General features: G+C 34.8%; 1 protein-coding gene across 17 annotated transcripts in view; it reads left to right on the top strand.

Annotated features, from left to right (window-relative positions):
* Window positions 1-14411, top strand: part of SOX5 (SRY-box transcription factor 5) — a 1003105-nt gene that overhangs the window by 926418 nt on the left and 62276 nt on the right. For all 17 annotated transcript variants that reach the window (XM_078075751.1, XM_078075750.1, XM_078075752.1 and 14 more), the window contains one exon: window positions 4919-5065. In XM_078075751.1, the coding sequence (XP_077931877.1) occupies window positions 4919-5065 (147 nt within the window). The remainder of the gene's footprint in view (window positions 1-4918; window positions 5066-14411) is intronic.

Raw genomic sequence — 14411 nt, 5'->3', positions numbered from 1 at the left:
CTTCATTTCCACAACTGTTACTTCAACTCAAGTTATCATTAAAATTATAGCTACCAAATGTTGATAACCTCATAACTGATACCTTGTCATATCTTTATTCTAGTTAAAACCATCACATATATTGCTTTCAAAAATTCAGTGACTTTCTCTTGCCTACATATTAAATTTAAACTCTTTGTCTTTATTTGAAGATCTTCTATAAGGTGAACTAGCCTACAGACCCAGTGCTTCTTTACTCTTCCTGGGGTATGCACTCAATTAGGTCACTGTCCTTTCTCCCATTCCCTGTCCCACACCATCTTCTGTATTCCCTTTGCAAAAGCTACTTCATTCCTGCTCCTGTGCCTTTAAATTGTTCTCCCTTCCTAGAATGCCACCTCCTTTTTTTACTTCCAGCTTAGCTACATCTCTTCTATGAAAAATCAGTTCACACTGACTCATTTCCTTTCCCTTCACACCCTTAAAAGTGGCATACAGTTATAGTACACTTATACTCTCATTGTTTTATGTTTATTAATCTTGACTTAGGGAGGAAACTATATTTATACATTGCTTGTAGCCTCCACTGTACATAGCAAAGTCCAGAGTATATAGTAGGAAGTCAGCACATATATATTACCTAGTCAGTTTCTTACTTGGTATAATCAATTAATTAATAATTATAACTATTACTTATTGATAAAGCATTCTTTTCCATGTATTTTTCTGAGTATTTTATACATAATATGTGATTTATTTCTCACAGCAACTCTATAAGGTCATTTTTTTTTATCCCGAATTTGCAGATTAAGGAATTGTGTGGCTCAGTTTAGTTGCCCAAGGTGACTAGTTCAGAACTGGTATTAGAATTGAGGTTTACTTTACTTTTAACTATTCCAGTAGAAGTACACTAGAAGCAGGAAACCATGGGTCCTTGAAGGAGCTAAAGAGACAAAAAATGTGGGTTTATGGAACAATTTGAAACAAAAGTGAGTTACGCACATACCCACACACACTTATGTACACATAAGCACTGGGAGGACCCTAAGTAATCAATGGATAGATTCCAGTTTAATTTTATGTGATTGTTTTCTTAAAAAAAAAATCATTGTCTGAAGTAGGTGTAGGAATGAAGGAAGGGAAAGGGAATAGGAATGCAATATTTTAAGTAATATAAAGAGTGGAAAACCTAATGATCTGTGGAGTGGGGGAGTTTTAGAGATTAAAATAAACCCCTAACACAAGGGTTTCAAGATAAGAGTAAAGTTATTCTGCAAGACAAAACAGTTATTCTGTTAATCTGGTTAACCTCACGAAGTGAGTGCTCTCTTTAAGCTTTAGCTTTTTATGTTTAGGATCTCCCAATTTGTTTCTGATGTTTAGAACAACCTAACTTTTTCAAAAAAGTACATTTATCACAACGCACCTTATATTTAACTCTGAGTTTCTCCACAATCTTTTTTTTTTTTTAAAGATTTATTTATTTATTTATTTGACAGAGAGAGACACAGCGAGAGAGGGAACACAAGCTGGGGGAGTGGGAGAGGGAGAAGAAGGCTTCCCGCTGAGCAGGGAGCCCGATGCAGGGCTCGATCCCAGGACCCTGGGATCATGACCTGAGCCAAAGGCAGACACTTAATGACTGAGTCACCCAGGTGCCCCTATCCACAATCTTTTAAAGAAAAATGTTAGCCAGATTTTTGTTTAAAAAATTTGTATAGTTAAGATGCAGATACACACACAATTATAGGTGTGTCTATCATATGGAAGTGAGTTCTATAGTTCACAGGATGCTTTTTACTTCCAGTGGCCTTCCAATTGCCACTACATTCCATGACCCTTCCCTCTCAACAAGGTCAACCAGTGGTTCTGTGATTGTAGAACTCACTCAATACAAATAAGTATTGTTATTCTTTATTTTGCTTCAAGAGCATGTAATAAGTTAAATAAAATATCCATCATCCCTTGATCCCCTTGTTTTTAAAATTAGTCAGCACACACACATTAATCAGCACGCACATGCATAGATAAATGAACTTAATTTTTTAAAAGGTTGTATTAAAATGAGTCCCAGCAACATTTTTTTTTCTTTTTGGTAAGTTGCCCACCCTTACGTAGTAGCCAGCTGTGAGAAACACGGTCAGCTTCTTTAAAACTACTGAAATTTCCTTTTAACTTGCGAATTAGCTCAAATTAGGAACCAGAAGTATTAAAATTTCTGGTTTATTTTACCTGTGTAGACTTGAAGTGTGTTAGATTCTCTAAGATTTGAGACCTTTTTAATGCTTCTGTAATATAATGTAAATTTAAGGAACACATATATTTCACACAAAATAAAATGTATTAGAAATAGCTATTTCCTACTTCTAAACCTTGGTGAAGCAGGAGAAAGCCAAATATGAGGAATGGGATATGGGAGATAAGAGGAATGAAGAGCTACCCAATGTTAACCATACTCTGATGGACTAATACGCTTGTGACATTTTCATCATAAATTACTTTAAATCTCTATAGTCTTTAAAAGTAGCAGCAAAGTGGATGATAGCATACTGTCCTTGTAAAAATATTTAAATGAGTCCTTCTGTTTTACAAATTTATTTTTTTCTACTCAAAAGCATCCCTTAGGACAGTTTAATTAAGATAAACCTTAATTTCATAATTAAAAAGATAAAAATAATGCATTTATTTGAATGAGGAAAGAATGTGTATGACATTTTTTATTCCAAGTGTATGCCATCTGCAACCTTTACATTCAATAAAGTGTTTCAGAGTATGTTTATGCTTGTATTTTCAATAGTAGTTCTTACACTTCTTTGGAAGTTGTGGGTCTGTCTATAGAGATTGATATTTAAGCATTGAATCACCTTTTATGAGTGATTGGTCCATCTATTTAATTATCTAAATAACACAAATAGTCAATATTTTTTCAAATTATGAAATAATTCTTTAATAATCAAATTAAAATTTTGAATAATTATTTTGTTCATGTTTTTCTTTTTACCTACAGATATTAAGATATCTTATGTCAATCTTCAGTAATTATGAAGCAATCTTATATTTAGTATATACTAAACCACTAATATGGATTGCTAGCTTCTAGGAATAATACCCACTGAAATAATTTTTAAGGACAAGGATATAGTATATAATACAACATGAAATTTATAATATATAATATAGCTATACAGCCTATTTTTAAAATATTTTTAATTCAGTATATGTAATTCAGTACATGTATTTTACTGGACAAAATTTTAATTTGCAAAGTGTATCTTGGATATTAGTTATTTTCTCAGTAACTTCATAAACAGTTTAGGATGAGGATAAAAAAATACTACTTTTTTGAATTGTAGAAAATAATGCAAAGGTTTTTAACACAAGTGTGGGAAATGGATCAATTCTGATACTTAAAAAAAATGATAAACTCCCAGTCATTGTATTTGACATCATATCCTTTTACTCTAATTTATGCAATGTAAGACTTATGAATTAAATCTAATTTTTCTTTCTCACTAAAATAAAGAATATAATTATTCCAATGTGCACACACACACACACACAAACTTGGGGAGAAGGAACACTCATTATTGATAGTACAAATATACTCCTCTGGTGTTTCTTCGTCTGGAATATATCTTATGTTAGTTGTCATAAAAAAAAACCCATAATTTTATCAATAATTTTAGTGATCTGATTCATTTAGACCATAGTATCTGGAAACTGTGAACAGTGTATGTGTATTTTCATGTAAATATATGCCTGCATTTAGTTTTCAATATTTCATTTCTAAAGAGACCCTACTTATCAGGGTCTCTGGCTTATCCTGAGCAGTTTTATCCTTTGAAATTTCTTTCAGAGAAAAATCAAGATAAGCTATGTCACAGTACTTTCCTTTGAGAGCTTTTTTCTTTAGTATCAGTCTTTTTATTACAGAAGTTGTAACTTGCATATGCACACACACATGCACAAATGTGTGTGCGTGCACACACACACACACACACACACACACACACCCGTTAATTTCTTTTCTATCCAGATCTTAAAATTTTCGCAAACAGCTAAATGGAGATGAAAAGAGAATTAATCTAAACATTTGAGGTGACTATTTGAATCTAAAGCAACCTCTTTGTTTAAGATACCATACCATATGACAATTATTATCAAAGTGAAATTTTTTTATATTATTAAATTTATTTGTTGAAGAATTTTTTACTGGTTATTTAATAAGAATTACTATGTGGTGGCTTAGTGGAAGAGTGCATGTTTCAGACAGTATTCTTAAAACCCTAATCCTCAAGATAATTTCAGGTTTGTCTGTGTTTATATATCATGACGTAAAGTGGACTTCTGGCAAACATCCAGTTAATTTTTTCAATGTAGGTAGACTGACCAGATAATGTTCTTCAAATACTCTCCTTTCATTCCCCCTCAATGGCTTTTAAGTATTTCTATACAACTAATGATTAGAAAAAAAAAAATTGTTACAGGTGCCCATTGCAACAAGTCAAAAAAAGGAGGTATACTAAACTTAAACCAATATGGATACTAAGAAAATTACTTTGCATATGAAGTTGCATCCTTTTGTAACACACTGTGTACATTTTAAAATGAGCAAAAAGAGGTCTTGACCAAATAATATGATGTACTTGTCTTCCCTAGACATTGGGAAAGAGTAAATATGAATGACTGTTACTTGTTTTGATCTCTGGACATCCTGAAGCTGAAATCCTTCATATGTGGTGTCTGTCATTTCTCTCCAGAGAATGAAGTCATGAAAGTTGAGGTGACAACTTCTTTCTTTAAATGTTCCAGAGCAGTAAACAAGAACACCCACAGGAAAACTACCACATCTGAATAGAGGTACCTTGAGAGGTGCATTTATTTTATTACTGATGGTCTTTTTTCTCTCTGTCTTTGTCTCTGCCCTTTTCTCCTATAGCAGTTATATGCTGCCCAGCTAGCTGCAATGCAGGTGTCTCCAGGAGGAAAGCTCCCAGGCATACCCCAAGGCAACCTCGGTGCTGCTGCATCTCCTACCAGCATTCACACGGACAAGAGCACAAACAGCCCACCGCCCAAAAGCAAGGTACCCTTTTGACAAAGCTACATGTTTTGCCATTTAGAGTTTTCCTTTTCATTCAATGACATCTATTGAATGTCTGTTACGTGCCAGCAACTGGGTTAACCTCTGGGTCTTCAAGGAGATAAGAGTCTAGTGGGATTAATTAGGATCAATAACACACATACATTTAGCCATTCATTTATTCAACAAGCATGCATGGATAGCTATAGTAGGAAATGTGTGTGATACAAAGATTTAGATAGATATGCTATACTCAGGTAGCCTACAGTCTTATAAAATAGATACCCATATTCTATGATACAAAGTCTTACAGAGTTACAGGTAAGTGCAGTGGAAGTTATTGGGACAAAGATGTTACCTTCAGTGAGAGATCCTGGGAGGGGTTTCCCAGAAAAGGGGCAACTGAAATACACCTTAAAATATATGAGTACGTCCATGGCATATCAGTAACTGTTATAATGCAGTGCAGTATGGATATAAGTTTAGATATTCATCCAATGAGATTTTCATGAAAGATACGAAGATAATAATAGTGTTAGAAGTAAGACTATTTAGAAATAGTTTTATTTTGGGAACTAAGGAAGCTTTTTTTTTTTTTTTTTAATGAAGACTGACTCTCTGGGCTTTAAAGATTTATTTATTTATTTTAGAGAGAGAAAGAGAGCACGAGCAGGGGGAGGGGCAGAGGGAGAGAGAGAGAGAGAATCCTCAGGCAGACTCCCGGCTGATCGTGGAGCCCCACACTGGGCTCAATCCCAGGACCCTGAGATCGTGACCTGAGCTGAAATCAAGAGTCGACCGCTTAACGGAATGAGCTACCCAAGCACCCCAAGGAAACATTTCTTGAGAGAACATGGAAAGGGATTGTCAGGGAGAGGATTCAAATAATTTGTTCTTCGTCTTAGAAGAGAAAAGCAGAAAAATTTTAATTTGAAATGTTTTTGTGTTTGTAAGATCTTAAGATCTTAAATGATGATATATGAATATATTAAACTCTCTGTGAAAGAAGGCAGAAGAGTAACCATAAAGTATTTTTCCCTGAGATTACTCAGGGAAATGTCAACACATATTTTCTATTAGAAAATATTAAGTAGAAAACTGACACAGTTAATTTATCCCCAAAGTAACAATGTCTTATCTTTTGCTGAATTACCTAGAAAATTATTTCTGTTCTCCCTTTCCCAAATGCTGTATTGGAAATATCTAAAGAGTAACAGGGTAATAGTAGTCTCAACAGTTGAAAGGAATGCACAGAGAAAAAAAATTTAAAAAGTATTGAAAGAGAAAAAAACTCCCAAGAATTTATTTTTAACCCTGCTCTGTCCCCTGACAGATGCATTGCACAGTTAATGTATTAATTCAGAGGGTGAATTGGGAAAGAGAAGAGATCATTTGGGAGAGTATACTCCAGCATCCATCTCCCCAAAACTCTTGAGGCCTTTTCCGTGTTATTAAGAGGTAAATACATTTGAAAGTACAACTTAACCTGGACAAAGAACTTAGACCGTGATTCACCAGGAATATGTGCAAATATGTAGTTCAAATTATTGTCCCCACCGCTGGGATATTATGAAATGTACAAACTCACTTTTTAAGATCTATTTCAGCCGTGTAATGGACCTCACATGTTCTGTGCTTAGTGTACACCAAAGATCTGGTCTGCTTTTTTTTATTATCACAGTAGAACATAGTTTTTAAAACTTGGTAATAATTATAACATTTGTTAAATAAAATTTGATTTTAAAGCAGTGATATTTTGGGGTCTTCATGGACCTGCAGTTTTAATGTATTGCATGTACAGGCTAATTTTGAGTAAAGTAAATAGCTGTAGCAGCATTAGTCACTGTCACACACAAATAATTCTGTGAGGTATTATTCTCTGTTTTTTTTTTTTTAACCTTGATTTATGAATGTGATTTCACATCATGTTTCATAATGACGCTTTGCATTAGGACATTTCATTTTATGATTTTAGAGCATATACTTTACTTGTAAGTAACTAATGGGATTTTTTCCTTACCTCTCGAATTAACTTATCATTAGTATCTTCTCCCCAAATTACTCAAATAATCATGAAGCTTTTGATGTCAATCAGCCATTTATAAGTCTATTCATTCATTCATTCATTCATCCATTCAAAGGTTTACTGAGCAGTTGCCACAGTGATACTTTTCTTAGGTAACTATGGCAAATGCCCAAGTGTTTGCAGGTTCGCTTTGCCAAGACTGGCACCCTGCTTTATGAGTTCTATGGCTCTAGGTCATAGAACCCTATAGACTAAGTGCAGAGCAAACAGGTTTTCTACCTCAGTGGGAATCTTCTTCCATTTTCTATAGTTTCATATACCTCCATTTTTCGGTACTAGTGAAGAAGTGAATTATGTTTCTATACCTATGATTATACATGATTTTAAAGCATATTTTATAGTTTATCTTTAAAATTCAGTAACTTTTTCAAAATTAGCCTTCATGAATTTTCTATCATGTAAAGTTTAAGAAAGTTGTAGGTGTTGTGTTTCTTCCCATTTGCAGTTGGGTAAAATGAATAAAAAGTTTGACCAACAATAAAGTGCCTCTTTTTAGGTAATAACACAATTTAATAAAAATATGCCCCTTTGCTCAGTGTCCACTATCATACTGTCTACAACCCCTCTTATTGTCAGAAAAGATGTCTTAAATGTGCTTGTGTTTTAGCTCAGCGGTAAAGTTTAGCACATTAAAAATAGACCAATAAATATTACTCTTGTCATTTTAATGAAGAACATGTCCAAAAAGACAGTAAATAAGGAGGACCCATTTCAATACATGAATTTAGCTCCTTGTAGCCTGAAACTGACATTTATACATGGCATTATAAACATTTTCACTTCACAAAGCTACTTTACTTCTATGAAATAGCTATCCTTTATTGTTATACTTATATTTTTAAACAATCAATTCTTAGTGTCCTGGGGTATTTTCTGTGTGTTTTATTGGTGAATTTTCATGTCTATAAAATAGAATTATTTTATCAGTGGGCTTTGTGTGACTGCATACCTACCTGACATAAACCAAACTGATGGTTTACGTTTAAGATCTATTTATTGTTTGGAGCATTGGAATTGTCAGCCACATCCAGGTGATCATGTAAGGAAAATGATCTTATTGGCAGCTGTCAGAAATCAGCCATGTTCTCTGGGTTTTATTGCCTGCCCTTCTTCCTAGGTGTGCCTTTGCCTTTGACTCACAACTCTAGAGAAGGACACAAACAAAACTTATTTGCAATTTGCAAAAAATGGAAGGGGGGAGTCAAAAGGAGGGGGCTCCAAAAGACTGTAAAATTGTACAGCATGAGTCCTCTGATACATGCTGTTTTCAATCTGCTGTGTGCCAGTTGGAGGCTTGGGGAGTGTGTGCACGCACGAGAAAGGATAATGCTGAGAAATGATAGAGTGGCTGTGACCTCCAAGCTCAGCCTGGAAATCCAAGACATTGATTTCACTTAGCATTCCTGCTGAGAAATCTGGCGGAGTTCAGTTGTAATAAAAGAACAAGATTCTGTTCTAATGGTAATGGCGTATGACAGACATATCACTTTGTCTGTCCTCAGCACCGGAGAGAGGAGAATTGGAGAAAGGTCATCTGACCTGCCTGTGGTGTTGTACGAGTGCTGTACTGAGCTTTGAACTGCCGCCTAGGAACATAATTATTTATAATATTAAATGATAAAGAAACCTTTAGAGGGTTCACAATGAACCTCTAAAAACGGCAAACAGGAATTGTGTTCCGTAAATATGAAGACACAAAAAGAAGTCTGGTCTCTTCAAAATCTGCATTGGAGAATATGGGTAGCATTGCGTGTTGAGTGATATGTCCTTGAACTTACTGCTTATGAACTATTTTCATTAATACCTAACATATTGTCATTGGTTAATCTTTCTTTCTTTTTTAATGCCTTAATTTTATTAGGAAAAAGCCAAGAATCTGTTTTGCCAACGATTAGAATATTAAGGTCATCAGCAGGTTTTTAAAATTTCTCAGGTGTCACATAAAACCCTTTTTAATACATGTACACTTGTCTCTTTAAAAATTAGTTAGTTTTTCCCCCTCTGGATTCTACTCCAGGACCATTCTTTTCATTCACCAACAAAAAGAAATATATTTCACTTTTCAGAGATATTATCGTAGCTCCTGTGTGTCCTCACAGCTGGTTTATTGCTGAACATTGGTAAATAACTTTGAATGAAAGTATGAACTCATGAACTTTTGTGTATAAGTGATCTTGTCTAAAGGGAACATTAGAAATACTAACTCTCATATTAAGGAAAATTATTTAGTTAAGGTATTGTTTAGCTGTATTGGTCCTTAAATCTCATATACAGTATTGCTGCTCTGAATCTGTTTAAATTCCTCAACAAATTTTTAAATTGATTTGTTTATTAAAAACAAATAAATAAATAAATTGATTTGTTTATAGTTTAGCGTTTTGCCACAGGATGGATTAATGTATTAGTGACTTTCTATTTCCCACCAACATATTTCCTTATTTATAAATGACTTCCTGAATTATTTGTTGCAGTCTTTTAAAAACCTAGATAGCCTTCTTTGTGATATAACTAATCTCTTGATAACATTTGTTTTGTAAGAATAAATTATTCCTTTAAGAAAATAATAGAATCAAGGTCAGCCTTAAAATAGTTACCTTAGGAGGAAGAACAGTTTTCCTCAATTTCAAACACCACTCACACAACTGTTGGTAAGGAATAGACTTATAATCCCATGTCACCGAGGAATTCTCATATGTCGTAGATGTGCTGACCATCTGAACTATACATTTTAAGTGATTTGCCATTGGGAAAGTAGCCACCTCTTGAAAAAATTATAAGAGCAACTTGTAAGTACTATTAAATGTCTCTTGGCATTTGATGAAAACTTGTATATTGCCTCCAACAACCAAGACTAGTTAGTTTAAAAAGCTGATGACAAGGGAGTATTCCTAGGTGCTTTTCTTTTACTTTTGCTCTGACCCTAGTCATACTTCTCGGTCACAGTTGTGTCTCTATCAGTGACAGCAGCACATAGATTGTCCAAATCAATTCTTTTTTGTTCTTTTCAAATACCTCTAGCAGCGATGTTCCCATTTGCTCAGCAGTAGCACCTGGGAGTTATGACAAGGCAAAGAAATATTCCCAACAAGTCAAAAACAGCTCTAGCCAGCTGATCAGACACAACAGTCAGATTCTTTCAGCTGCAATATCCTTATAAATATTGCTTCGAGTTCAGAAGCAAGAAGTGGAACTATATTGTTATCAGATCTTATTTCATGAGTGTAGCAATGAAGGTCTTTTCTCATTTGGCGACCAGGTGCTTGTGATAATAATGTCAGACTTGCCCATGACTCTTACTAGGGCACCTGTTTTTTGCTATAATGGTACCAATCACGTAGTTTCATGCTATCAAATAAGCATTACATCGGTACACACTCATCTGCAGGGTAGAATTTTGTAGCTTAATACTATGAGTCACAACCTGTGGTTCACATACAAGATTATTTAGCATTATGTTGGAAGCATGAAAAATCAGAGGATAATCATGTTTCATCTTAATTAAAAATTAGTTCTAACAGGAGAGTTGGGAAATAAAGCTTTTTGCTAACTTTGAGATAGTGTTCTGCAATGCCAATTGAGGGGAAGGGCTGAATACAAAAGTACACGTGCAGTGTAAGCACAATTAAGTTGAACTACCACCAACACAAACTATATGATAAAAACATTCTTTAAAGATAAAGCACAAGAAATCAAAGAGATTTCATAAGTTTTAAATGACCCAGGAAATGCTAAGGCCTTCACTAGGAGTATGTCCATAATGAAAAGTTTGAAAAGCACTGTTCAATGTAAGTATAACTTCATTGAGCGTCTTCCACATTTTATCTGGCCACAAAAAATTTTGAGTAGTAGTAGTTGCTAGAGATGTCGTTTCCAATATGCACAAGTTCCTAGAATATTAGTATTTGACTTATTCTTAGACCTTTTCAGGTCAAGATCACAAATAATCATTCTTGGCTACACTGGGCTGGAATTGGCCTCTGAGTGTGGTATCTCTAAATAATCCAGAGTACTTAAATAGTTATTAATAAGAGAGGAACTACCATTCCTCTACAAATGTAACATCAAATAAAATCACTGATCCATTGTGAAACTGTTGGACTTGGTATTTTTTACAGATTTTATTTGTCTTAAAACTTCAGTACAGAGGGGGATGTTAGCCTCAGCTAATTATAACCACATTCAAATTGCCCATTTTCTATTCTTATGCTTTAAACACTGTCTGGCATATCAATTAAATGCTAGAATCTCCCCGATACCTTGCTCTGTACATCTGCTTTGTGCTTTATTGAATAGCTGTTGAATACCCGCCCCCCTCCGCTATGTCAATATCTGTGAAATAACCATTTTGTGAGCCTTTGAGGTGTGATATAGATGTGTCATACTCAAGAGGTGAATTCATTTGAGCAGAATCACCCCATAATGTTAAACTGGAAATGTACCCATTATCATTATCATCATTTCCTGGGTGGGACATATGTACAATGAATATAACATAGTGGCCCTGTCATTTTAAATAAAATAGTTTTCTTTTTGCGGTCCCATGTTGCTAAACTGAAATATGTTAAATGAAGTGTTATCAACAGAACCCCTGTGATGAGCCTCCTCCTTTCCTTTTCATCTGTATTCAGTAGACAAGAACCTCAAACAGCTAGGTACTTAAACAGAGGCCTTTCTGAACACAGTGGTATTAAATGTCCAAGAATATATCACCAGGTCATTTGGTGATATATTCTTATGACTCAGGAAAAGAGGGGTTGGTCACATTTGTAAGATAAAGACAGTAAAAATTATAAAACAAAGAGACCAGTCATAATCATGGCGTGTTTTCTTTTTAAAGGCAAAAAAGAAGGATTTAGGCAATGTTCTCTGAATTCTACTGGCCTAGCCTGTGTTCCCCAGTATACTGAGTTTGTTTTGACAGGAACCTGTCTTGAACACAGCAGCCAGCTCTGATGAGCCATGTCAAAGCTCTTTAATAATGCAAACCATGGGGAAAGCAAGAGGATGTTGCACACGTGCAGACACAGGAAGATCCACAGAATCACATTTTCTCAATGAAAGTTGCCCTCTAAACTAGATCCAGCCCAAAGAAGATTTACCATGCAAAAAGCTGTGATTACGGCATTTTAATTTTAAAACCAGGCAGTTAGAACCTAAGTAATATAGATAGGGAGGAAAAACAGCAATATGAAAGGATGTCCCTGTGTAGGAGGAGGATCTAGTTTAACGTCAGTGAACATCATGGTTAGAAAGGATAAATCATCACTCTGTCAGAGACTGAGGAAGCAAAAGCACACGTCTGTAGTTACCTTTCTTTTGAGGAAAGCATTTATAATTTCAACTTCTTAAAATGTACTTCAAATCAGCTCAAATGCTTTATCTTCTATCCTAAGGAAATGATCAGTGCCTCATTTGAGCTGATTATTGATCCCTTTCCATCCCTCTAGTCCCTACATGTGCTGGAAGTGTTTGAATGGAGAATTGAGAAGAGAAACCATGTAGGACTCCTCTAGCCCTCAGATTTGATTCTCTTTTTATTTAATCATATATATCTGTTTACGCATCTTTCTTATTCATAAACAGGAAGAATTTTAATGGTCTCTCTCGCAGAGATGCACCGAAGTATAGATATGTTTTTAAAATGACCACAAATATCAATGTCCTATTTAGATTGATGGAAAATAGCATAAATACATATTCATTAGTTATATTTTTTCAATAGGTTTTTTTTCTCTAGAGGGAACAAAGCATTCTCCGGTATTTATAAACATTACAAAATGGAGAGTGGAAAGAAAACACAGTAATTAGATGTCGATGTAAGAGTCAAAAAAATTAAAGAGGTGTACCGTTCTAAGCTGAAGACAAGTTCAAAACCCAACGTATTCAAAAGTGTCATTTATCTAACAAAATGTATCAGACATTTTATTTAGAGGCGTGTAGAAGCTTAAGTAAGAATGAAACCCAGACAGTATTCGGTCCAACATGTAACAACTGCCTCACGAGGTCACTTTCCTACCACTCCATGAGGTGACATTATTTTATTCTGCGTAACTCTTAATGTCACAGTACTCTTATTTAAATAGAATTGCAATCAGCTTTCCAGGATTTCAGCTTGTGGTTTCACTGAATGACAATTATATTTGTTAGTACTCTTTCAGTTGCAAGTAATAGAAAACCCAACCCCAACTGGATCAAGTAGAAAGGAAATGTACTCACTCATATTAAAAAGAAAAATTATTCTGACTTCAGGCCTGGTTTAATCAGGAGCCCAAACAATATCTCATGGAAGTGTTTCCTATCTCTTAGCTCTGTTCTTTTCTCATTCTTAAAGGACTGCTCCTTTTCAGGGTTTTATAGCACCCTATGCTTACATCTGTCATTCACGGATTCAACAAGTATTAATTCATGCCTGTCGTGTGTCAAGTTCAATTCAAGGCAGTAGAACTACCTCCTATAGCTATCTACAAAACAGTTTGTCCTCTTAAGATCTTACAGTCTAAGAGGAAGAGACAAAATGGGAGCAGTTAAACAAATAGATAATTTTAACATATATTGCTAAGTGCTGTGAAGAAAATAAAACATAGTATAAGATAAAATTCCTGGGGGTAAGCAAGGAAATCTTGAGACAGAGATATAAAGCAAATCTTGTCTGAGACCTAAATCATGAAAAGAAAAGTACTTGCAAAGATCTGGGGAAAAGCTATTCTAAATAGGAGGAACAGCAGTTGCAAAGACCTTAATATGTGAGTGAGGTTGATAAATTCAGGGCTTGGAAAATAGGCTGGAGTAGCTAGAATGCAGTGAACATGAGGGAGAATGATAAGAAATGAGGTTGAGAATGAAAAAGACCAGATCACATAGGACTTCTTGGTAAGGAGTTTAAACTATATTCTAAGTGCATTCAATTTAGAGAGAAATAATAGGTTTTCCATTCACCATACCATTTATTAATCTGTAAATTGTAATTACCTACTCATTGTCTTCCTTTCTTAGGGCATTATGTTTTTGAGGCGAGGGAAATTTTTTTTCTTTTATCCCTTGGGCCAATTCATTAATAGTTTAAGCATCTCTACAGTACTTCCCTAGAAATACTGAGGAATTTGAGCCTTAATGACATATATTGAACCTTGCCATTGGAGAGACAAGACACTTTAATTTGACGAGTGTCTATTAATTGTCTGTGATGTGTCAGAGTCCTAGGACCTGAGGATACTGGCACGTAGTGTGGTCAGATCTCTGCCTTCATGGAGCACGGAGTATATA

Source organism: Halichoerus grypus, chromosome 6, assembly GCF_964656455.1.
Source record: "Halichoerus grypus chromosome 6, mHalGry1.hap1.1, whole genome shotgun sequence".
Taxonomy (NCBI): Eukaryota; Metazoa; Chordata; class Mammalia; order Carnivora; family Phocidae; genus Halichoerus; species Halichoerus grypus.
This window is presented reverse-complemented; position numbering and strand designations above follow the sequence as displayed.